The sequence below is a fragment of the Mustela erminea genome, chromosome 15 (assembly GCF_009829155.1).
Source record: "Mustela erminea isolate mMusErm1 chromosome 15, mMusErm1.Pri, whole genome shotgun sequence".
Classification (NCBI taxonomy): domain Eukaryota; kingdom Metazoa; phylum Chordata; class Mammalia; order Carnivora; family Mustelidae; genus Mustela; species Mustela erminea.
The window spans coordinates 78764854-78790000 of NC_045628.1; the positions used below are offsets into that span (position 1 = coordinate 78764854).

The 25147-nt window shown below is 42.8% G+C and overlaps 1 protein-coding gene across 5 annotated transcripts in view; it reads left to right on the forward strand.

Moving 5' to 3' along the window:
* The window catches only part of LOC116574179 (phospholipid-transporting ATPase IB), a 595210-nt gene that overhangs the window by 70763 nt on the left and 499300 nt on the right, over window positions 1-25147 (forward strand). For 4 of the 5 annotated variants that reach the window (XM_032314763.1, XM_032314761.1, XM_032314760.1 and 1 more), the window contains exon 2: window positions 24728-24872. In XM_032314763.1, coding sequence (XP_032170654.1) covers window positions 24772-24872 — 101 coding nt within the window. In that variant the 5' untranslated portion in view covers window positions 24728-24771. Of the gene's footprint in view, window positions 1-24453; window positions 24593-24727; window positions 24873-25147 lie in introns of those variants that run through there. The other variant, XM_032314764.1, reaches the window with a different exon arrangement.

The following is a 25147-nucleotide window of genomic DNA, read 5'->3' on the forward strand; positions in this document are numbered from 1 at the left end:
ACCTCTAACAATTTCATGGCTTTGTGTGAACTCTGGAAATTGTTCCTCTGACAGTTCCTTGGTAATTATTCTTCCCTGGCCTTGAGGAGTTTTGCCATATGCATGTACAGATTGGAATTTAGCCAAAGGTTCAAGGTGAACTTCATGCAAATTTCTGGAGCTTCTGTTCTGCATCGCTCTCCCCTTCTCCATTCTCTGTCCTGTAAATTCTCAGCATTTTGGCCTCCTCACACTGAGATCTTTGTCACCTCAATTTGGCGAGGAGGCTTTTGTGAGGTTTTTGTTTGGGTTCTCTTCATTTTTCGTCCAGAAGTTATTTTCAGATAGAAAGGTATGATCATGTTTCTCTTCTCTCAAGGATTACTTATACCATCTGTTGCTCAATATCAGAAAATAGTTGTTTCCTATATTTTCTCTAGTTTTCTAATCATTTAGTGGAAAGGTCCTAGTCTGGATCTCCTTATACCCCTCATGGTCAGAAACAGAAATTCCATTTGGGTATTTTAAACTATCAATTTGTGAGATAAGATCTCATTTAATTTATATTTGGTTGTTGATGTGTGCATTTTGTCTTCTAAATTAACTTAGACTTCCTGGGCTTACCGTGGTATAGTTGGTGGGAGCCAGTTGCTTGGAAATCCTCTCACTTGGGTTGTTCTTACAGTGGTAGGAAGTTACACCCAACAAAACACACAGACATCATGCTGGGTTCAATTTTAAAAATCTCAATGTAGAGTTTAAAAAGGGAAGTACTATCCTCTTCTGTAAGGAAATACATCTTCATGAGTTTAAGATATCTATAATTTTTAGTTGGAGAATGTAGTGGAAGCTCACAGCCTTGCTCAAGTGATAGTCACACAAGTGACTGTTGTGATATGAGATGTGGAAAGTATGGGACAGCTGTACACTTACCTCTGGAGACTTCCCTGTTGAGGGCAGAAAGAGAATGGTATATTCTATTCTCTGTGTACCACAGAATATCATCTTGATTTTCTTCTACTAAATTCTATTTAGGTGCTTTTCTTCCCTTATAATCTTATGACTGGTTTTTAATGTCAGCTTGGCTATGACATTTTTGTATAAATCAAATATCAATATAGTATACTTGAGGCATTAAAGGTGTTAATCATTAAATAATTAAAAAATAATTACTAATTATTAAAGATAAGGGGTGTTAAAGATTGATATGCTACTTAAGTTTGTATTAAGTATATAGTAATTCACTGACTATAAATGTATTTACAGACACAGATGTCTTTAAGGTACACTACTGTATAATTTTTTTTTTTAAGATTTTTAAAAATTTATTTGACAGACAGAGATCACAAGCAGGCAGAGAGGCAGGCAGAGAGAGAGAGAGGAGGAGGCAGACTCCCTGCAAAACAGAGAGCCTGATGCAGGGCTTGATCCCAGGACCCCGCGATCATGACCCGAGCCCAAGGCAGAGGCTTTAACCCACTGAGCCACCCAAACGCCCTACTACTGTATATTGTTTTAAACATTTTGTATTTTTAGGAAGATCTTAAATATTTCAAACAGCAAGTATCTTCTTTAGCTTTATCAGAGACACTAAATTAAATATTTAAAGTTGTTTAAAAATGCAGTTTTGATAAATTAACCTTGTGAAGAGTATTCATCAAAATGTAATAGGAAGGGGCACCTGGGTGGCTCAGTGGGTTGAGGCCTCTGCCTTCGGCTCGGGTCATGATCCCAGAATCCTGGGATCGAGCCCCGTGCTGACCTCTCTGCTCAGCGGGAAGCCTGCTTCCCTTCCTCTCTCTCTGCCTGCCCCTCTGCCTACTTCTGATCTCTGCCTGTCAAATAAATAAATAAAATCTTTTAAAAAATGTAATAGGAAAGTTTTGAGGTAAAAATAACTTTGGGCAAAGCATCAGGACCCCTAGGAACTGTCATACAGACTTTTCTTAATGATTCAAAATGGACTCCGGGTTGCTGTGCTTCTTACACTTGTGGGACCTGTGCAGTTCTTCCCTTCCTTGCTGTGCACAGTCACTTATGACAGATGTGCGGCTGACCGTAACAATCTTTTTTCCTCTAAATGTCTCTAATCTGAGGTAAAGGGATGTCTAGTTTGTTGATCTTACTAGAAACAAGGATAAACAAAATATGTGTTTACCTCTAAGGCGGAACTAAAGTTTTTGTATAGGAAAACTATTTTGATTTTAGTCAAAAACTCTTACATCAACCTGGGTTTCTCTACAGACAGGCAAAATTTTGGTCTCTAAATCACAGCTGGGGGGGTTTTTGCTAGTAGGCTAAGTTATAGCTAGGCAAAGTGCTTGTACCCAGCTTTAGGCAGTGATTTTGGGTATAGATCTATCTTCCCTTTTAAGTTTTCCCTAAGTTGACATTAAAAATACTTTTCCTCCTTTAGATACAAGTTACGAGTTTGAGAGGTGGGGAGGGCTGTGGGATATGTTGATAGTTAAGATAATAATGGCGTTATAACTGCTAAGCTGGTGCTGTACAGTAGAAATCTAATAGGAGCATATTTGCACTTTACTAGTGTATTTCATTTAACTCCATATATCCCAAATGTTATTTTAGCACATAATCAATATAAAAAATGGAGACATTTTATGTCCGTTTTTAATATAAAATAAAAAAATTGAAATCTGCTGTGTATTTTCCACTTATAGCATATCTCAACTCTTCTTTTTTTTTTGTTTTTGTTTTTTTGTTTTTTTAAATTTTTTATTTTTTATAAACATATATTTTTATCCCCAGGGGTACAGGTCTGTGAATCACCAGGTTTACAGACTTCACAGCACTCACCAAAGCACATACCCTCCCCAATGTCCATAATCCCACTCCCTTCTCCCAAACCCCCTCCCCCCAGCAACCCTCAGTTTGTTTTGTGAGATTAAGAGTCACTTATGGTTTGTCTCCCTCCCAATCCCATCTTGTTTCATTTATTCTTCTGCTACCCACTTAAGCCCCCATGTTGCATCACCACTTCCTCATATCAGGGAGATCATATGATAGTTGTCTTTCTCTGCTTGACTTATTTCGCTAAGCATGATACTCTCTAGTTCCATTCATGTTGTCGCAAATGGCAAGATTTCATTTCTTTTGATGGCTGCATAGTATTCCATTGTGTATATATACCACATCTTCTTTATCCATTCATCTGTTGATGGACATCTAGGTTCTTTCCATAGTTTGGCTATTGTGGACATTGCTGCTATAAACATTCGGGTACACGTGCCCCTTTGGATCACTACGTTTGTATCTTTAGGGTAAATACCCAATAGTGCAATTGCTGGGTCATAGGGCAGTTCTATTTTCAACATTTTGAGGAACCTCCATGCTGTTTTCCAGAGTGGCTGCACCAGCTTGCATTCCCACCAACAGTGTAGGAGGGTTCCCCTTTCTCCACATCCTCGCCAGCATCTGTTATTTCCTGACTTGTTTATTTTAGCCATTCTGACTGGTGTGAGGTGATATCTCATTGTGGTTTTGATTTGTATTTCCCTGATGCCGAGTGATATGGAGCACTTTTTCATGTGTCTGTTGGCCATCTGGATGTCTCAACTCTTCTTTTTAAAAAAGATTTTATTTATTTATTTGACAGAGAGAGATGACAAGTAGCCAGAGAGGCAGGAAGAGAGACAGCGGGAAGCAGGCTTCCTGCTGAGCAAAGAGCCTGATGCAGGGCTCCATCCCAGGGTCCTAGAATCATGACCTGAGCTGAAGGCAGAAGCTTAACCCTCTGAACCACCCAGGCACTCCAGCATATCTCAGCTCTGACTAGCAATATTTCAAGTACTCAGTAGTCACATGGGCTATGTTAGGTTCGTTATTAAACGGAACGAGATGAGACAAAGTGAAAGTTATTTAAAGCTTTATTTTATGCCAAGTATTAGAAATAAGACTGATTGGCCAGGGGAACGAGACTGAAACAAAGTTAAAGTTATGCAAATCTGTATTCTATGCTAAGCATTAGAAGTCAGACTGACCCAGCAGGGCCATCTCTGAAGAGAGCGACCACCCCCAGTTTATAGGCTCAAGAATCAACTGACTGACTGGTCAGGGCCATCTCTGAAGAGAGCGACCCCTCTCAATCTTACAGGCTACCTTTTATTGGGTGAAACTGCAACCCATATCTTGGTATCTCAACCCACCGGGGTGTGTCTCTTGTTGATTGGCTAGTTCCATCTGGTCTGGTGACGTGTTATTCAAGATTATCCCACGCTAGGAACCGTTACAAACAGTACTTTCTGGGAAGGCTTAGTCAGTTAACATATTCAGTGTGAATAATAAGATTGTCGTCCTTCCCAAGATGGAGTCATTTAGGTTTGGGCAAGACCTTCTCACTGTTACAAACAGTACTTCGTACTGATTAGATGTCTCTATCTGGCCCGACTCATCTTTGTATTCTGGGCTCTGTTATCAGGAACTAGCCGACTACATTTTACTGGTTTCCTGGACTTGTTTCTAAGTAAGTTTCTCTGGCGGGGAGAGTCAATTTAAGTTTACTGCACAAACAACAAAATGGCTGTTTACCCAAGATGGAGTTGCTCTGGCTAAATAGGTCCTTACAGGCTAGTGGCTAACTTACTGGTCAGAAGTGTTAGTCTCTGATTGTTATCTGATCAACATTGTTCTTATTGTTCAAAATTTATACATGTACACACAGATTGCAGTATAAGCAAAGTGTTCAGAAATAGCCATATTTAATACACTTCGGATAGCCATAATGAAATAATCTTTGGTCTTTTGGTTACTCATAATTATGTTTCTCAGTACTCTCATCGGGGTGTTTATACCTGCTGGAGTAATTAACAGAGGATCTCTACAATGCAGTGCCTCAATGATAAAAAAAAACTTCAGGGCAACCTTAAACATAGTAAAGATTTCAACATGAGCTGTGAAAAGCACAGCAGGAAAAGAAGACTTTATTGGGTTAATGTGCAAGTGATTTTTTGGGACAAGGAAAATATGGGATTTAACTAGAACTCTAAGGTATAGGAGTAATATTGTTAGAAGGGAAGGGTGGGCATGAGGATTGTCCTTGGGATCTGAAACACAAAGTGGAGACTCTAAGTGGGCCACCTTAGAAGAATTCCTGGTTGAGATATAAACTAAATAAATATAGAGAAGTTCTTGGTAATAATGACTCTTTTTTTTTTTTTTTTAAAGATTTTATTTATTCGACAGAGAGAGATCACAAGTAGGCAGAGAGGCAGGCAGAGAGAGAGGAGGAAGCAGGCTCCCTGCTGAGCAGAGAGCCCGATGTGGGGCTCGATCCCAGGACCCTGGGATCATGACCCGAGCCGAAAGCAGAGGCTTTAACCCACTGAGCCACCCAGGTGCCCCGGTAATAGTGACTCTTGACAGAAAGGGAGTTACATGGGCTTTGAGGCATGATGGGGGCTGATATTCAGGTATTTAGCAAGTGCTCTCATGTGACATTTCTGTTTGATGACTATAGCCATATCAGTTAATAGACTCTTTAATTAAAAACCTTGTCCTTATAAAATTCTCTTTGGTACTTGTATCCAGCACCTCTTAGGAGAGCATACCAGTGTTTGGGGTTAGGAAGATGGAGAGATCTGTTCCTTGGTTTTGTCAAGTTGGAGGTGGATTTAGGACTTTGGATTAGACTTGAGTAACACCCGGAGCGGCTGTTGTAATGAGATCATTGTATTAACAATGTCAATGTCAGGTGTGTGGGCCTTCCATAGAGCTGAGTAGCTTTAAGACTGAGTTACTAGCCTAGGAGAGCAGCCACTTGGCAGATTTGTGCTTCGCATGGTAGTGGGGATGGTGAGAGGGCCCAGTCGGGCAAGCACCTGACGTGGAGCGAGGCCCTTGTGACGATGGGTTGTCGTATGTTTCAGGTAGTTACGTTTTATATCACCTTCAATGAATTCTTTTTTGGGGGATTGGTTTTAGTAATTTTTATCTTCCTATAAAGCAGGCTCGGTTGCTTATTAGATCATTAGCTTTTCACCTGTGAATATTTGCTTAATGCCTTTGCAAATCTCTGATTTCAAGTTGTTCTTAAGGTGGTCATAAAATTCAAACTGGGAAGTAAATAGGCCTCGTTTTGAAAGGTTCTTAGGCCAACTAAGATGCTAATAAGCATTGTTCTAGCACATTTATTTTCAGATATTTTTAAAATCTCTGAGGGTAAGTTGTTTGTTCTACCTAGCTGGCCAAGTAGGTTGAAACATGTGCAGCCTTGCCTCAATGTGGCTGTTTTTTCAAAGCTTGTCTTCTTATTCAGCATACTTCTTTGTGTTGCCAGAACTTTTGGTTGCCCTGTATTTTTAGATTTGGATTACATTTGGACACGGGTATTCCTTTTATGGCCTTCATGGCTTTGACCGGTAATGAATGGGCTTCTGCCTGTCCAGAAATGCAGGGGGTACCATGGTACCACACAGAACACCAGAACTCCTCCCCTGGCTGCCTTCTGTGATTTGAACACTCTCTCACTGTGTCATTGTTTTTACATAAAAAATTCTTCCATGTGCTCATGCCAATAATATTATATAGATTCTTGGATGAATTCTTACTATTACAGAACATCTTTTTTTTTTTTCCTTAAGATTTTATTTATTTGTCAAAGAGAGAGAGAAAGAAAGAGCAGCAGGCAGAGGGAGAAGCAGGCTCCCTTCTGAGCAAGGACCCTGATGTGGGGCTCCATCCCAGGACCCTGGGATCATGACCTGAGCTGAAGGCATGTGCTTAACCAACTGAATTACCCAGGCATCCCATGGAACATCTTTATAAAAAAATATTTTATGGTGACTAACATACCCCCCCCAAAACAATATTGTCTAATTTCAAAGCCTGATCAATGAAGCCAGACAGACCTAAATCTAAACTTTACATATTATCACCTATGAGTTAAGTGACTTTGCTTTAACCTCACAAGTCCTTAATTTTCTCATCTGTTAAAGGGTGTTGATAACTCTCACAGGGTGATTCTGAATTAAATGTGAGTTTGTATGGACAGCTTCTGGTAGTGGTAGGCAGGTCTTAGGAAATGGAAGTTTAATTATTAGCATACAGTCGCTAATGACTGTATTCTGTGATTTTACAATAACCTCATTATTTTAATATAGAACATTGTAGTTTGCTTACTTTTTCAAGCCCAAGGTCTCGGTTTTAGCATTGTAAAATTATTAGGCAAAGTAGGTATTATCTTCATCGCTCAGACAAAGAGGTCAAATCTCATAGATAAGCTTTAAATTATAGGTAATAATACATTGTGGGTTTGAGAAATGAGTAAATTGAGGCTCACAGCCTGGCCTACCAAAGGACAAAATGTGTATTTACGGTGATAGTGAAAAGAAGTGATGACATGGGTAATGTTGATATATGCCCGGTGATTAATGAACCTTAGCAACAGAGTTGGATAGATTATTTGCTAAAACTTATTAAAGTAGATTGAATTCATGGAATCATTCAAAAGGCAAGTACCAAACACAGATACCAGGCACCAGAGGGAGAGCAGAGAACAAGAAAAGCTCAGCTCAACACAGCTTACATTCTAGAAGGGTATACAGATGACCTGTGGATAAATGATATTTATAAGAGTTATCACTGCTCTAGGGGCGCCTGGGTGGCTCAGTGGTTTAAGGCCTCTGCCTTCAGCTCGGGTCATGATTCCACGGTCCTGGGATTGAGCCCCACATCGGGCTTTCTGCTCAGTGGGAAGACTGCTTCTCTTCCTCTATCTCTGCCTGTCTCTCTGCCTGCTTGTGATCTCTGTGAAATAAATAAATAAAAATCTTAAAAAAAAAAAAAAAAGAGTTATCACTGCTCTAAAGAAAAGAAAGCCTGGATAACAAATGACCAAAGGGAAGAACAACTATGGATAGCACAGTTAAAGGAGAACTCTTTGAAGATGGGGCATTTGAGCAGAGACCCAAGAAATAAGAAACCAGAGAAGTGAAGGGAGTTCCAGCTCTGGATGACTCCGAGTATAGTAAGAGCTAAGGAGTTGAGGTGGGGATGAGCTGGACATGTATGAGGGACAGAAGAAAAGGCCAGTGTGTCTGGAATAGAGCTTTGTTAGACCCTGGTGGGGAGTTTGCTCTCTATTCAAAGCGTAGTGGAAAACTGATCCACTAGATCTGGCATTGTGTTTAAAAATATGACTCTGCCCAACTTAGGGCTTGATCACATGACCCTGAGATCATGCCCTGAGCTGAAACCTAGAGTCAGATGCTCAACCAACTGAGCCACCCAGGTGTCCCTATCTTCCCCTTTTCTTACGAAGATATTGGTCACTGGCTTAGGGTTCACCCCAATCCAGGATGATTTCATCTTGAACTTTCCCTTAACTACACTGGCAAAGATCTTTATTCCAAATAGGTCATGTTATGAGGTTCCAAGTGGACATGTTTTTTTGGGTGATACAATTCAACCCATTTTAAGCCCAGAAGTCCTAAAAAGGGTGATTGATTTTATTTTAGGTTCCATAGAAAGCCATCATGATATTATAATTTTAAAAGGTCGCTTTGAGTATTGTATAGAGAGTGGATTGTAAGTGGACAAGTATGGAAATAAGAAAAACAATCAATAAGAATGAGTTTTATTGCAGTAGCCCAAGAGAGAGATGCTGGTCTTAACTAGGGTTGTAGCAATGGGGAGCCAGAGGAAATGGTAAGACATGTCGGTAGATAGGATATACAAGATAAAAAAAAAAAAGTGAGTAATGAAATATCCCTAAGTCTTTGGCCTGAGCAATGTTTTGGATGGTGAGGGAGACTCAAAAAGGGAGGTTAAGGAAATCAAGAATTCTCTTCTGGATTTTTTTACATGGCCCTTTGTTATATGCTGACTTTGTTCTCATCTCACACCACCCTTCTATGTTTGAATAGTTACAATAAAGCCTTCATTTAAACAGTCCTGACATCTTAAGTTGCGTCACCCACCTGTAGTTTAGGGCTTTGCCCCCGGCACCCCCCACCAACCACCACCACTTCCATTAGCCGAAGATTTTAATTAAGGCATTTTGAGTACAATTGCACACACAAAAAAATATGACTGCATCCTGTGGGGAAGGTGGGAGAAAGATGGATTAGGAAGTTCCTGTGATATCCAAGTGAGGACTGGTGATGGGATGATCTGGGGTTGTAGCAGCCGATGGGGAGAGAGGCAGTTTGATTCGGGATCTGTTCCTATTAGGAGCAGGGTAGAGCTGATGGTATTTCCTGACAGACTGGATGTGGGATGGAAAGATAAATCAAAAATATTTGGGAAGTAATTGCAAGGGAGGATGCTGCACTATTTCTATTTCAGGTCAGTCCTTCCTGGAGGGATTCCGTGCCTTCCACAATATAAAGACAATCCACTTATTCACTTTGAGTACCTGTTAAATGCCAGAGATTCTAGGGAAATGAGATAGACCTTGATTTCAAGGACCCAAAAACAGGACTTTCGGAAAGCTCAAGTTATTCTCTGAGAGGAGGAGAAAATTAAAGTCGACAGAAGAGAAAGTTCTGACAGAGAAAGTATCCAGGGGGAGGTACAAATAGGAAGCATGGTGAGTGCTGTTGGCTTTTATGAGCGAGTTCCCTTATGGAGTGAAGAATAAACTTACTTTTTGTCATCTTAGTCATTCTATTTGAATTATGTGGCTTCTTTTTTACACTCATAAACTTATATTTTTATTCTCTGTACACCTTGGCAATGATAAAGCCTAGAGATGCATGTCCTATGAAATATGCAAAAAGAAGGCATTTACATAAATAATGTTTCAGAAAATTAAAGTTGAAAAATATTTTTCACATCATTAAAGTTTACACTATTTAAAGTAAATCAGCCTTTCCCCCTTAGATTTCAAACTATATTGTTTCAGCAGAAAGTGATAAAATCTAGTCAGGAATAAAAAGATCAAGTTTGTTTTTTATTCAGTACCTGAGTAGACAATTTTGGTATCCGGCTGCTCCTGTGCTGAGGCTCCTGCCTTGTTTCCAGCTTAGCCCTGAACTGTGTAGGCCATGATTGCCCTAAAATGGGTTTTCACAGGGAGAAAGGCATTACCAGCCATCATAGAATTTCAGTATATATGCTGTGGTCAGGGTAATGCTTCCAGTCACCGGCTAGGCTCCCTGACCTCCTCTGTGTGCTCTGCCTCAATGCCTGAAGAGCCGGGGTCTAGATTTGTCTGTCTTCTGAAAGTACAGATCCAGGTGGACCTAGAAATCTGTTGAGAGGTTAATGTGACCCATGAGGAAGAGAAGCAAAAGTGGAAAAGGAAAGCATGCATGGAAAAGCATGCTCATGAGTACAGGAGCTGGGGAAATGTGGAGAGGCTGTGTCCTGGCATGTTCTGTGTGTGCTCTCTCCTATCTTTCACTTCCCAAGTGAAGAAAGTAGTAGGAGCCACAGGTGTCTCACTGTGAGAAAGAGAACTGAGCTCTTTCAGGTGCTGCAAGTGGTCCAAGATGTCTCAAGTTTGAGCTATGACCAGACGGTAAGAGATGAGGGTGAACGAAGAGATGTTTGAATCTTAGCAACACTGGATATATTCTGGGTAAATGGGTTTTAAATAAATCATCTCTAGGTAACACATTTCAAACCATGCTCTTGAAAAACATTTGTAGTTTATTTGCATTTTTCTTAAGAAATAAGGACTTCATCAAGATGAATAGCTTCTGCGTAGCAAAGGGAACAGTCAACAAAACTAAAAAGCAACAGACAGAATGGGAGAAGATATTTGCAAATGACATATGAGATAAAGGGTTAGTATTCATGATCTATAAAGAACATATCAAACTCAACACCCCCAAAACAAATAATCTAGTCAGATGACATGAACAGACATTTCTCCAAAGAAGATATAAAAATGGCCAACAGATACATGGAAAAATGCTCCGCATTACTTGGCATCAGGGAAATATAAATAAAAACAACAATAAGAAACCACCTCACGCCAGTCAGAACGGCTAAAATTAACAAGGCAGGAAACAACAGATGTTGGCGAGGATGAGGAGACTGGGAAACCTTCCTACACTATTGGCGGGAATGTAAGCTAGTATAGCCACTCTGGCAAACAGTTTGGAGGTTCCTCATGAGGTTAAAAATAGAGCTACCCTATGATCCAGCAATTGCATTACTGGGTATTTACTCCAAAGATACAGATGTAGTGAAAGGAAGGGGTACCTGCACCCCAATGTTCATAGCAGCAATGTCCACAATAGCCAAACCATGAAAGGAGCTGAGATGTCCTCTGAGAGAAGAATGGATAAAGAAGATGTGGTTCATATATACAGTGGAATATTATTCAGCCATCAGAAAGGACGAATACCTACCATTTACATCGACATGGATGGAACTGGAGGGTATTATGTGGGGAAAATAAGTCAGTCAAAGAAAGACAATTACCATATGGTTTCACTCATATGTGGAATATAAGAAATAGCGCAGAGGATCATCGGGGAGGGGAGGTAAGTGGCGGGATGGGGTAACTGGGTGATATGCACTAAGGAAGGCACGTGATGAGATGAGCACTGGGTATTAGATGCAACTGATGAATTACTGAACACTATATCTGGAACTAATGATATACTACATGTTGGCTAGTTGAATTTAAATTTAAAAAAAAAAAAAGAAATGTATCTTAAGAAAATAAGTTCAGATAACCTACTCTCTCACTCCGCCAACCAGCACTGGTGTTTGAAATGAATATGACAGCCTTCTACATGTGTAAGGGCTGAAGATGGAAATAGAATTATGTCCTCATGAAATATGTACTTCTGTTATTGGTCTCATTAAGCACTTGGGAGAGCATCACTGCTGGTTTATCCTTCCATTTCTGGATCTTGTGGACTGTGTCTTTCTGGGGTAAATGGGTGGCCTTTTTATTTCTGGTGCCTGATTCTTTGTTGGTTGGCTGTCTCTTTGCAATTGTTGTATGCCTCGTTTTTTTGTTGGTACATCAGTCAACCCACAGTATAGCAGTTCAGCCATTACTGTGATTATTCAAATGAAAGTAGAAACTGTTCTTTCTATGGATGGGAAAATAGACGTTGCAACCAGGATACACTAGATCTGGGGAGCACGGATACTGAGATGGGGTGAGGAGTAGGAGAGCTTTCTTGGGGAGATGGCTTTGAAAGATGCAGGGGGGTTGGTGGCGTGTTGTGGGACTGAGCCAAGAGAGCATTCTTATAGCTGTGCGGATCTGTTGCCTGCCATGGAAGAGAGGGAAGGCAGCAGAGCTGGGCTGGCAGAGCTTTGGGCTGAGATCATGGCCCAGTGGGAACCTCTAGAACCAGGCTTGGCAAGTTCCAGCCTGTGGGCCCATCACCATCTTAATGGCTTGGACTAATTACAGAACTTTTAGTACTACTTTGGTCATAGTAACATCACATTTACTGACCTTCTGGAGTAGCTGCTTTTTTGTGTGTGTGTTTTCTTTCCATTTTATAAGTCCATTTATCTCCTTGCAAGGAGGTCCATTTCGGAGAGGGTCCCTAAATTCTATAGTGGTGTAGTTCCTTGATGAGTGCTCTCTCCTTCTACCCCAGCGTTTTCAACCACTGATACGGAGAACTGAGCTGGATTGTCAGCAGAGTAAAAGGTATTAAAAGGAAGCTCTGGAAACAATTTAGGACTCTGGTTGTGACCACGCTTGCTGCTAGTGCATCAGCAAAGGATTTGCAGTGTGGAGTATGACACAGAAACTTAGTTATGAGCCAGGATTGTATGTCAGACATTACTGAGAGCTTGGGATAATTCTGGCAGGTCTTCGTAATACTCAGTCCATTTAAGTGGTGTCTTTGGTAGATTGAATTCTTGTCCCAGAGGAATATGTAATGTTTTTATTATTTGGGCCTCAAATTCTCTCCTCTTTATAGAATTTTTGGGCATAAGGATATCTACTACACAGATAGTATATTTGATTGAATTAACTTTACAATTTCATAGTCCATTGTGAAAATCCTTTCATTCAAAGGGGAACTAATTGCTTAAATGATCAGAAATCCATGGGTAAAGGAAGAGCATCAGAAAATGGAAAGTCTCTGGTCTTTCCCCTCCCTTTCAGCCAGTCAACTCCTAGGCTTTGTTCATTAATTCCTTTGATATGCTTCTAAAATCAGCTGCTGTCCTTCTGGTGCCCACAACTCTCCAACCTACAGCTAGAGACCCTTCCTTTGCCTGAGCATTTTCCCTGATATGTAGCTCTATCATAGAATTTCTTACTCTACACCTGTGTAATTTTATACATGTTTTCACCCCTCAGTCATCTAGCTTTTTGTACCTTATCGATCAAAACGGTCTTTCCATTCCCTGCTCTTTGCTCTGGCCTTCAGAGGCAGTGTTGTGTAGGGACGCAAAGCTAGGAGATTTTGTCATTCTTGTGTACCTGTCTGGGTGTGGAGGTGGGTAGAGCGCAGTCCTCAGAGGACATCCTAGAAGGCTGCATGAAGCGGATCACATCGTATGGCTTTGTCTTACTCTGTGGATGTCCCTCCTCATCTTTGCCCTTTAGAGCCCTTCACGTAGAGTTCAGTTACTGGCTTTATAGTGAGAGATCTCCTCAATCTCTCCAACCAGTACCGCCCCCTTTGCTACTCAGCTAGAAGCATTAATCTTTCTCGTAGACCCCACATACCCACAGCGTTCACTGTCCCTTCATCCCCTCCCACAGATGCTGAGGATAGTAAGATCAACAAGGCACAGTTCATACTTTCCCAACTAGAGACCTTTTCAATCAGAAAGACAAATAAACAGTAATTATGACACAGAAAATGCACACACTAGATGGTTGTATATGATGATATAGGTTGTGTAAGACTAAGAAAAGTGCCTTCTGGAGGAATTTCCTGCCTGGTTATATCTAAGGGTCCTGTGATTAGGAGACGGACCTCTAACTCTACCTGGGGGAGTATGATGAGTGAAGACTTCTCAGGGGAGAGATAACCTGGGCTATTGCTTAAGGATGAGTTGTTGGTCGGTGGAGAACACCCTAAAAGGAAGAAAAGCCAGGTGAAAGGAAACCATGGACATTCTGTGCTATATTATTCTGCACTGATTTGTTTCCTCACCAGATTACAAGCTCTCTGAATGCAGGAGAAAGTTTTGACTTTGGCATTGTGTACATAGAATATTCTGAACCTTGGATATGTGAATGACTTCCTGTCTGCCTCAATCTTTTTGCTTGCCTGCTTGACCTACTGGTTTCTTCTACATGTTCCTGCCTTCAGGGCACTTTAATCTCTAGAGGCTTGGCTTTCCTAGATTAAGTATCCAATCCCATAATCATTACTGCCACCGCCATGCTGCCGGTGATCCTGGTATTTGGGGGAGGTTTTTTTTTTTTTTTTTTTACTTTTATGTATTGACTTTGGTGATATGCTTTTATTTTATTTATTTTTTTAAAGATTTATTTATTTATTTGACAGAGAGAGATCACAAGCAGGCAGAGAGGCAGGCAGAGAGAGAGAGAGGAGGAAGCAGGCTCCCCGCTGAGCAGAGAGCCTGATGCGGGACTCGATCCCAGGACCCCGAGATCATGACCCGAGCCGAAGGCAGCAGCTTAAGCCACTGAGCCACCCAGGCGCCCTGGTGATATGCTTTTAGTTAAAGAAAAAAATAAACTGAAACCTAATAAGGGTAAAAGATAGTCAACAAATATTTGCCTATTTTAGGAAACTCCTGGAAGACCCTCCCCCCACTTATTTATGATGTAGGTCCTGTAAATGACTTGTATAGTAAGGAACAAAATTCAACTTGTAGTTACTGAGCTAGTTGGTAAATTACTCCATTCTCATTACTTCCAAAGTGGGCATGGTCCTTGTGATTGTTTTGAGAATGAAATGGGTTAATATACATGGAGTGTATATTACACCAGGCTAAACAAAAGATTGTTGTGCTTCTTTCTGTAACTATTTATGACCTCTCAGTGACATAGTGAAGGCAGCTAATTGGTTTGGCGATGCCCGTGGGTGGAGGATGCTGGGGAGTTAACGGACTCCATCTGCATCTCTTTGGCTTCGCTCCTCCTTCTCAAAGATTTTTCCACATTTGGAACTTTCTCACTTCTGTGTCTGAGAAGAAACGTGATACACAAAATGTCACATCAACAAGAAAGTCAGGAAAAGCCATCACACTGGAAAAGAATGTGTTGTATCAGTGCAATCGGGAATAAAATTGGCCTCCTGGTTGACTCTTTCAGGTCTGATAGTGTGTAATTTTGGAGGTGACATTAAGATTGTTGATAGAAATAAAGGGTGTTAGGGTCACATGACTAGTGGTAAAACGCAAACCCGACAGGCAGATTTACATGTGCTATGGGACGGTAGTTGGGGCAAATGAATGTGCCTTTCTCTTGTATCTGACCTTTGATTTCCATGCCTCCACCTCCCTGGGAAAGTTTAGAAGATCTGCACAGAGAACTATCAAGGTGTCTTCTTCACCTTATCCCTCTCAAAAATAGCAGTGACAGGCAAGCTAGCCTTTTGTTTATGAGGAGATTTTGTAGATTACAACAGACTTAGAGGGCTTGACTGTAAGCATGTTCTGCATCGAAGAAGAGCTATCTCAGTGGGTTTTTAAAGGGTTGTTTGGGATCCAGAAAGAGAATGATGTCAGGGACGTACATGAAGGAGCTTACCTGTCCTTTTGCTCTTCAGGAGGTGGAAGGGAGAGAGGTGGCAAGAAAAGACATCAATCTGAAAAGAAACATCTTAATTTTTTTCCTCTCTGGGGGCAGTTTCCCCAATCAAAGGGGAGACATGTGATATACCCGAGGATAAAACTGGGTAAGGCGAGGTCTCATTTTCCTGACTTGCCCACCTATACTTTTCATGTGGTCTGGGAACAGATTTAAAAGCTAGTGGGCCTTCCAGGGGCTGATCCTGGCATGGCTGCTGATAGGGGGCTGATGACCATGAGCAAGAGAGGTATTGGTCACTAATGACACTGGACAGGTGGGTTAGCTGTGAGACAACATGTAGTGAATCTACCCCTTCCCTCCAACCACTGGCCGCAGACACTGTGTGTCTTCCAAATGCTGAGGACAGGCAAAACACCTTGGGAGAAAACTGCACCTCTCCTAGGAGAGTCACTGTTCAGAGACTGCATTCATGTGTACTGAATCGCGATTTTTAATGTTGATGTCCTTAACTTGCGCCCAGTTTCCTGGCCCCAGGAGTAATGAGTATCTCTCCTAGCAACACAGGGTGTTGCTACAGAGAAGCCACGGGACTTGTGTTTCAAGCCTCAGCCAATCCAGTCCGTATAGAATGATCCTCTGAACTGAGTATTGTAAAATCTAGCATTTCTTTTTGGTTGGTGAGCTTTTACATATTAAAGATATTTCCTTGAAAACACATTTGCCTTTTCTTGTATTTGAATTAGTTAAATGATCTAAGGTGTAAAAACAGGTTTCGAGAAAAAGAAGGCTGATTGGCATTGCTGCACTTACTGGAAAGAACGCCTCAGATTACCGTGTCTCCACTTTCACCCATGGTGCCAGAGCCAACGAGATTGTAAATAAATTATCACTGGCACGTGTCTTGGCTCACACGCCGTGGTTCCTGGGACGCTCTTTTCCACACAACCCAATTAGACTGCCATACTTGTTTTTGTAAGTCTGGTTCAAATGCTTCCCCCATGAAGTTGCCCCGCTCTTTGGCCGTAGATGAGACTGGCAGTCTTCTCTGTCCTCTGGGTTCTCCTTTATCTTGGTCTCATTGATTTCTGTTGTTTCTCCTAGAGCTTAAGTTCGTGGCTTAAACTGCATACCTTTCCCTCCCTCTACCTGGCAAAATGCCTTAGATCTAGGAAGGGCCTAATCTGTGCTTCAATAAATTCAGCACCCAACAGTATTTAAAATCCTAAATAGTCCAGGGCCAGTTACTTCCCCTCTCACTTTCTCTATCCCTGAAAAAGAGACAAGAGAAGCCAGTAAGTATTGGCAGCAAAGAGTGTCCCTCTCTCTTTGTGTTTCTTTTTAATCCTTGGGTAGAAATGGATTACAGTTGCTGTATTTGGAGAAATGTGGTTTGTGCCAAGTGGGGTCTAGAAAAGACCTCCAAAATGTGTCCGCCAGGGCTGGAATAATCACATCACGCATTTGCACTGCATTTTCATTGTGTGTGTTTGATTAGGAGGAATAACCAGCTCAAGTGCTTCCCCAGCTGCCGGACTGCTTTCTGTTGTGTTCTGAAGGATTATGAAACATCTTCGTAAATGTAGAGTAGAGGCCAGAGTTGAACTTGAACACCTTTTGGGAAGCAGAGGGGATACACACACACACATGCCTCTTGTTATGAAGCTCTACGATGATTGTCCTATTTTCCTGGAAATTTTTCTAGAGGTAGAGAGAACCATTTTTCACATACTTTTAAAGTACCTAAAAAATTAGGAGAAAATACAAAGTTAACTTAACTCCAGTAACAAAAGCCCAAAGACTTGGATATTCTGTTTTGTTGATATGGAAGGTAGTTATTATTTCCTTGAAGTGGAATTTGGCATGTAATCATTTTGTTAGCTGTGAAAGAACTTAGTTTTTATGAAGAGTCAGCAAACTATGGCCTGTGGGCCAAATCTGGCCCATGAGAGAAGAATTGTTACCTTTTTAAGATTTTTATGTTTAAAAAATAGAGGTCATATGTAGATCAAAGCCTAAAATATTTACTGTCTGACCCTTTACAGAAAGTTTGCCAATCCTAGATTTAGACCATTGATTCCTGTTTTGCGGATGAAGAAACCAGGGCTCAAATGCTGTTCTGACTTGCCGAAGCTCATAGAGGCAGCCTGTCCTAATGGACGGAGCCTTGGATTCAAGTTTCTGCAGATCTGGCTTCTCATCCTACCTTGGGTCTGACCTAGTATACTTCTGTGATTGTAAAGTCTCCCTTTTGGTTCTGTCATTCTAGAGTTCACAGAGTAATGTCTGCAATTGTGAGGCCAGAGTTAGCTCAGACCTTTTAGGTTAAGGGCACAATTTTCTAGGAGACCTTCTTTACTTCAGACAGCAGCTGCAATCTCTGGGATACCTTGGCCACCTGTACTTCTGACCAAATAGTTATAAATTCAAGGATTCCCGTTACCTCTTTGGTTTCAATAATAAACTAGAAATACTGAGAACTCAGAAAGTCATTATACTCAGAATTACAGGTTTTATCCTAAAGGATACAAATCAGGACCAGCCAAATGGAGAAAGACCACAGGGAGAGGTCTGGGAGGATTCCACATATGAAGTTTCCATGTCCTTAGGGCCTGTCACTGAACTTTGGTGTCCATAGTTTTTATTGGGGTTTCATTACATACGCATTATTAATCAGATCATTGGTCACATGTTTGAATTCCAGTCTCTGGTCCCCCTTCCTCTCCAGAGTTGGGAGGTCAGACCCCAACCCTCTAAACACATGGTTGGTTTTTCTGGCAAGGTCAACCCCCATTCTAAAATGGCCTAGGGGCCCACCAGGGTCACCTCATAAGCATAAAAGTGGGTGTGGTCCCCGGGGCCCACCATGAATAACAAAGACACTCCAGTTACTGGGATGGTTCCAAGGCGGTAAAAGCTTACCCAGAAAGCCAGGACAGAGACCAGCCAAATTCTCTGTCTTACAACAGTGTCTAACCAAATTCTGACTACCCACAGAGCTAGTTGCAGAGGTTCTGGGAAAAGGTTCACCACTTTAATAGGTTTCTGACTTAGCAAGACTAGAGTATTTCTTTCCCAAGAATTTCTACTGTGAGACAGTAAAACTTCTTTGCAAGGGATGTGGACTAGATAATTTACCAGCATCTTCTGGAGTTCTGAGTTAGAGAAAAATGCTGCAGTTCAGAGTGAAGGGTTTATTTCTGTGTTGCTTAAGGCAATGAAATACTTAGTAAAAATTGGCCTGACAATAACTCCCCTTTTGTGTTTAACTCTTTGAGGTTCTTAACTCCCTGGACCAATTTTATTCATGCTAATATGTATGTTATATAAATAGTCACAAAATAATATATACTTAATTAGATAGGGACAAATTTCTGAAACCTGTTAAGATTTCTCATTCTCTTCCCAGAACAATCTCCATGGAATTAATTTATGTAATGAGGAGACACGAGGCATTGTCCTTACTTCTATCTGCTCACCTGCCAGTGGGAAGTCTAGCACTGTCCCTGCTTCCTAGCTAGTGACTTCACCTCCCTGTTGCCACAGACAGGCTGTGTGAGTGGAATGAGAAATTTGAGCCAGGACATGAACAAAGTGAGTCAGAGGAGATTCACAGGCAAGCTAGAGCCGCAGTGTGGCTTGGGGCCCGTGGAAGAGTAGTGGGTGTCAGTGGCATGTGCATGAGAACTGGCCTGCTTTCCTCTGCCCCTTCCCGAGTCTTCATCTATTCTTGTAGAGAATGCCCTCCACCAGGAGACTGTGCTTATCAACCATCTCTGTTTCTTAGAATTCTTTCTCCTATCCTGGCAGAAAGTCTCAAAGGAGGAGGGGCTTCTTTATTTAGCTGATCACCTTCCAGCTCTTTCTGGGTTTATCTAAACCTAAATGTTGCCATGCAGAGGTTCCTCTGTCAGATCTGGCTTCCCTGGGTGTGGGTTGTGGCATTTCAGGGCTCCTGTGTCAGACGCAACTAAAACCTTACCTCCAGCGACCACCCCTTGCCCCCTCACCAGGGTGATCTATATGTGAATAGATATTTCTCCCTCCTTGTTAGCCTTACTTGCTCATCTGTCTTAAAGGGAAAAGTAGGTTCTCTGTGTGCTCCCTTACAGTATTGGTTAACATTTCTGGTTATTCAGGGTGGGTCATGGACCCAAAGACCCTAATATAGCTAGCATCTAGGAGGGGACTTTACCCAGAATCCACAAAGTTGTTGTGACCGTTTCTGTTGCTCTCCATGAAACAGCTTCATCTTCATTCTGAAAGAAACTCTTACTCCCCGGCCTACCCCAGGGGTAGAAGATGCTACGAGACCCAGAGAGTGTATGTTCATAGAGCAGCCATATACAGAAACCATCTTCTTTAGGTCCCCTGTCCTTTCCAGAAGACTCCTAATTGTTCAACTTAGACCAAGTAACTGTCCTCAGGACAGAGAGCTGTGATGGATGAAGGGGATTGCATTTTATAGACCTGTCTGGGGGCTCCCCGGCCTATATGTGGGAGGGGAAGGGTACAGTTACCAGATAAGGGAGGCTGGGCTTCTGCAGCTGGGTAAGCATCCTCAAAAAGGACCTGCTACATTAGCCCTTTATTTGTCTGTATTTACAGACTGCCTACTGCTTTGGCATTATTTGGGATGATGGTGCTAAAGCCATGAGCAAGACGAAGTCCCCGCCCTCATGCCCTTGGCTGTCCTCTTTCTTGTCTGCATTTTCATTTTGTAGTAGGGAAGCTTAGTGCTTGTCCATTTGCTTACTCTTGTTTCTCTTTATCCTTTTTACTTTGGTTTCTTTCTCAACAGATATTTATTGAACTCCCACTGTCTGCTGACACTGTGCTTGTTTGTATGGGGGAGTGGTAAGCATCTACTCTAATTTTGCCTGGTGGTATTTTCAAAATGCATTAGCTCAGGATTCATCTCATGAGTCTGAATTTGAAACCTTAGTCATAATGTGCTTCACTATATATGGTATAGTGTTTTCTTTAGGCAATACATTTTCAACAGATGTGTGATATTTTGAAAAGATTAATGTTTTTCTCCAAAGCAGGATTGGGTCAAGATGAGGCCACTGAGGTAGAAGAAAGTTACCAGAGTCTTAGGTAGGAGGGAACTATCATGATTGCTACCTAGAATAACATTCTAGGACTGGCCCTATTGTAATATAGAAGGGTGAGCCGGCTTCATGTATGGTAGATGCTTGGGAGACACTATTTCATGCAATTCTATTACTAATGGTATAACTGTTTTGTACCCCAATATTTGTTATCCTACACTTATATTCTTGTTTGGGAAAACTTTTTCCGTTCTTATTTCTATAAGTAGTGCTTTTTTTGTCCCAATCATCTCTTCTTCAAATCCCAATTACCCAATGTTCTTTTTTTTTTTTTTCCTGGCCCACACACTCAGTCCAAAAAAAGTCTTACAGGGCTCTCTTCTGAGGTGGTTCTTCTGTCCATGTTTTTTGCCCATTCTCCATTTAATTTTTGCTTTTTAACATCTTGCTTCTAGATGTGGAATTAATTTCCTACCTGATCTCCTTATCTACAAAGTCTCCCCTCTTTTTGCTCCTACTTGTCTATCACTGCCAATTGTATTTTTCCTCTGCTTAGAAACCATCTGGGACTTCATTTAACCTTCAGGATGTAGTTGAAGCTTCTTTGCCCGGCATTTAAATCCACCTCAGTTTTTTCGTCCCCCCACCCCACTGCCCTCCCCCACCCCCCCAAGACCCTCACTGCTTGTTTTTGTTTGTTTGGTTCAATTGGTTTCATATACATCTTGTCTACTTGGGCCTTTGCCTAAGCTCTTTCTTCTTCCCTCAACTATCCTTGTCCTTCTCTTTCCTAAGAGAAACCTTACCCATACTTTAAGGCTTTCATCTCTGTCCTCAAACTCTGTTCTGACCAGCTTTCCTCAAGCATGAACAGGCTGCTGACTCCTGACCTTCCTTGGCACCTTCAAGCCCACTCTTAGTCACTTGTCATGAACTGTGGCTTATTGGTAACCATGGTTATACCTTAGCCTTAAACTGGTTAAAGTTTTTGATAGCAGGAGCCAGATCTCTTGTTTTTTGTGTTCCCAGCAGCATATAAATAAGTGATTCTCAACTGTGGCTGCCCTCTCCTATCTCTTTTTTTTTTTTTTAATTTTATTTATTTATTTGACAGAGAGAGATCACAAGTAGGCAAAGAGGCAGGCAGAGAGAGAGAGGAGGAAGCAGGCTCCCTGCTGAACAGAGAACCTGATGCGGGACTCGATCCCAGGACCCTGAGATCATAACCTGAGCCAAAGGCAGCGGCTTCGGCCCAGGCGCCCCACCTCTCCTATCTCTTAAGTTACATTATTATTATTATTATTATTATTATTATTATTATTATTATTTAAGTAGGCTCTACACCCAGCATGGAGTCCAACATGGGGCTTGAACTCACAACCCTGAGATCAAGACCTGAGTTGAGATTGACAGTCAGGGCCCTACTGATTGAGCCATGCAGCAACCCCCCCCCTTTTTTTTGTTACTTTAAAGCATAGTAAAACAAGGCAGAATCTGGGAGGTTGGGCCCAGGATTTAGTTAATTATGGGAGCTCCATTGGTGGTGGCACCATGCAGTAAGGGTGGAGAGCCACTGAGTGAACACAGTGTAAGCAATGAACTATTAATTTTTTTAAGATTTTATTTATTTATTTGACAGAGAGACAGTGAGAGAGGGAACACAAGCAGGGGGAGTGGGAGAGGGAGAAGCAGGCTTCTCGCTGAGCAGGGAGCCCGATGTGGGGCTTGATCCCACATCCTGGGATCATGACCTGAGCTGAAGGCAGATACTTAATGACTGAGCCACCCAGGCACCCCGCAATGAACTATTCTGACCCATATGAGTATATGGCCTTTGAGCCCTCTGTGCATATCACTGCATCTCTGCCTGGAGAATTCAAAGCAAGGCTTTGTAAGAAAATTATTTATTCTATTAGCAAATATGAATGCCCATTATGTGCCAGACACTATTGTAGGTGTCGAGATCACTGTAGTGCACAAAACATGTTCTGTTGTCCTGGAGCATCTGCCCTTGGCCTTGGGAAGCTAGACTAGATGAATAATGTCAGGTAATGATAATAAATGCTGGAGACAAAGCATAATAAGTGGGCCAAGAGAAAAGCAGTATTTTTATATAGGGAATATTTTTGAAACTAGCTTATGTGCCTTAAATCAGCAAATGCTTTATTTATTTATTTATTTGAGAGATTGAGTGTGCAGAACAAGAATGAGAGAGCACAAGCAGGGCCAGGGGCAGAGAGAGAAACAGATTCCCCACCGAGCAAGGAGCCCAACAGGACTCTGGGATTATGACCTGGACCGAAGGCAGACGTTTAACTGCTGAGCCACCTAGGTGCTCCAAATCAGCAAATGCTTTAAAACCCAGACCAAGAAACAAACTGAGGGTTTTAGAGGAGAGGTGGAGTGGGGGGATGGGTGAGCCTGGTGGTGGATATTAAGGAGGGCACGGATTGCATGGAACACTCTGTGTTGTACATAAACAGTGGATCTTGGAACACTGCATCAAAAACTAATGATGTATTCTATGGTGACTAACATAACACAATAAAAATTAAAAAAACAAAAACAAAAACCCAGCCTTCTCTGACCGAGGTTTGAGAGCCTGAACTCTCAGGCCAGATAGGCTCGAAGTAGGGAGTTTTGCTCTCTGCTGTCCCTTGTCTGTAAGTTGAGGGTAGAGTAGTTCCCCTCACTCCCCAACCCCAGAAGCCAGAGGAACCCTGGAGGTTGGAGCCTGGAGGAGGGTGAGGATCTGAGGATACAGTCCCTTAATGGGGAATAGCCAGGTTGGTGTGGCCAGGGACCCAGCTACGAATACTCTCCGGGGTAGTATGTCAGCTCTCAACCGGTTTCACGTTTTGGTTGTCCCCTCTTGTGATAAAAATTATAATAGGATTATAATCACTGAAAAAAGATGACACACTTCAATAGCCAAAATTTTCTATTTCAAGATTTTTCCCTGTCAGTGAATATTTGTTGTAGCTGTGAAGTAGACGGGGACTGAAATGAGATGTCCGTTTCCCAAACAGGAGACATCATTCATCTCTTTGATAGGTGGAAAGCGTGGCAGATACTAGAGTGGAAACAACGTGAGGAAAAGGAGAGGAGGCTGTATAGGCATTTTTTTCTCTGTGATCCTTTGCTTCAGGCACCCCTCCCTGAAGGTCCCTTCTTGAGGTGGGTTGCCCCTTGTGATGCTGAATACCTCTTGTTGGAGATGGGGTTGATCAGCTGTGTGTGCACTCAGGTGTAGCCATGTGAGTAATGGGCACATCATTATCTTCCAAGCCAACACCTCCCTGCCTAAAGGTTATGGGGAGGTTGAGCTCTCAGAGAAGCTTGACTGTAGGACCGAAATCAACTCTTAAGGAGACAGACCTGCTTGTGTCTTAACCACAGACACCTAACCCGAGCAATGAAATGAAAGATCCTGCATCCCTCAGGTTGCCGGGCGTTTCTGGGGAGAAAAGCAGCTGGTGCATTCAGGATCTCTGTGGAGCCAAGCCCATCACCCGGAGGGTTGGGAATATCGTTTATAGGGCATGGAGATGTGCTTTCACCATCCTTTTATGCGGTGACTGAATGCAGGGCACATCCCCTTTGCCAGTGTCTTTGTCCCAAGCACAATCAAAGCAGCCCAGGAAACCGAGTTCCGGAGCGCAGTCCCTGGGCCCGCAGGGGGAGCTCACCGGGGGACGAGGCGGGAGGCCCCAGCTCCGCGGTCCCCGCGGCCCCTCCCCGCCCCTGCAGCCCGCCGCGGTGCCCCTGCCAGCCGGGCCTCACGCTGCAGCCGCGCGGGAGGGGGCGGGGTGGAGTTGGCGGAGGCAGAGGCTCCCTCCTCGGCGCCCAGGGGACCAGGGCGGGGGTGGGGCGCGGGAGGGGGCGGGGCGGAGCCGGGAGCAGCCGCGGCGGCAGGTCTCCAGGGGGAGCCAAGGTACATAGGCGGGCCCGGCAGCGCCCAGAGCATCCTTCCCAGCTGGTCCCCGCCCGCCAGCAGCCCGCGTTCGCTGCCTCTCGCCTGGCGTGACTTCTTTGTGTTTTGTTTTCTGCCCGCGCCCCATCTCTGCAGGACCTGTTCGTCCTTCTTCGGGCTACAAGAAGGCAGAGGATGAGATGTCCCGGGCCACGTCTGTTGGAGACCAGCTGGAGGCACCAGCCCGCACCATTTACCTCAACCAACCGCATCTCAACAAATTCCGTGACAACCAGATCAGGTAGGGGAAGGCGGCGGAGAGACGCAAGGACATTTAATTCACAGCTGGGATGGGGTTCGTCTTCCTCTTCGTAGCTTTTCCACACACCTAGTCAGCCCCCACCCCTCTCTCTTCCGCCAGCCCCTTCCTTTCCCCACCCCCTCCCCGTCCCCTTCCAGCCTGGCGGTCTCTACCTGCGCTTCCAATGGGGTCCTGTGAATACAGCCTTTATCTTTCTCTCCGTGGGATCTGTTCTGGGCTCAGGCTTTCCGTGAGACCTAAGGAAGTTTTTATTC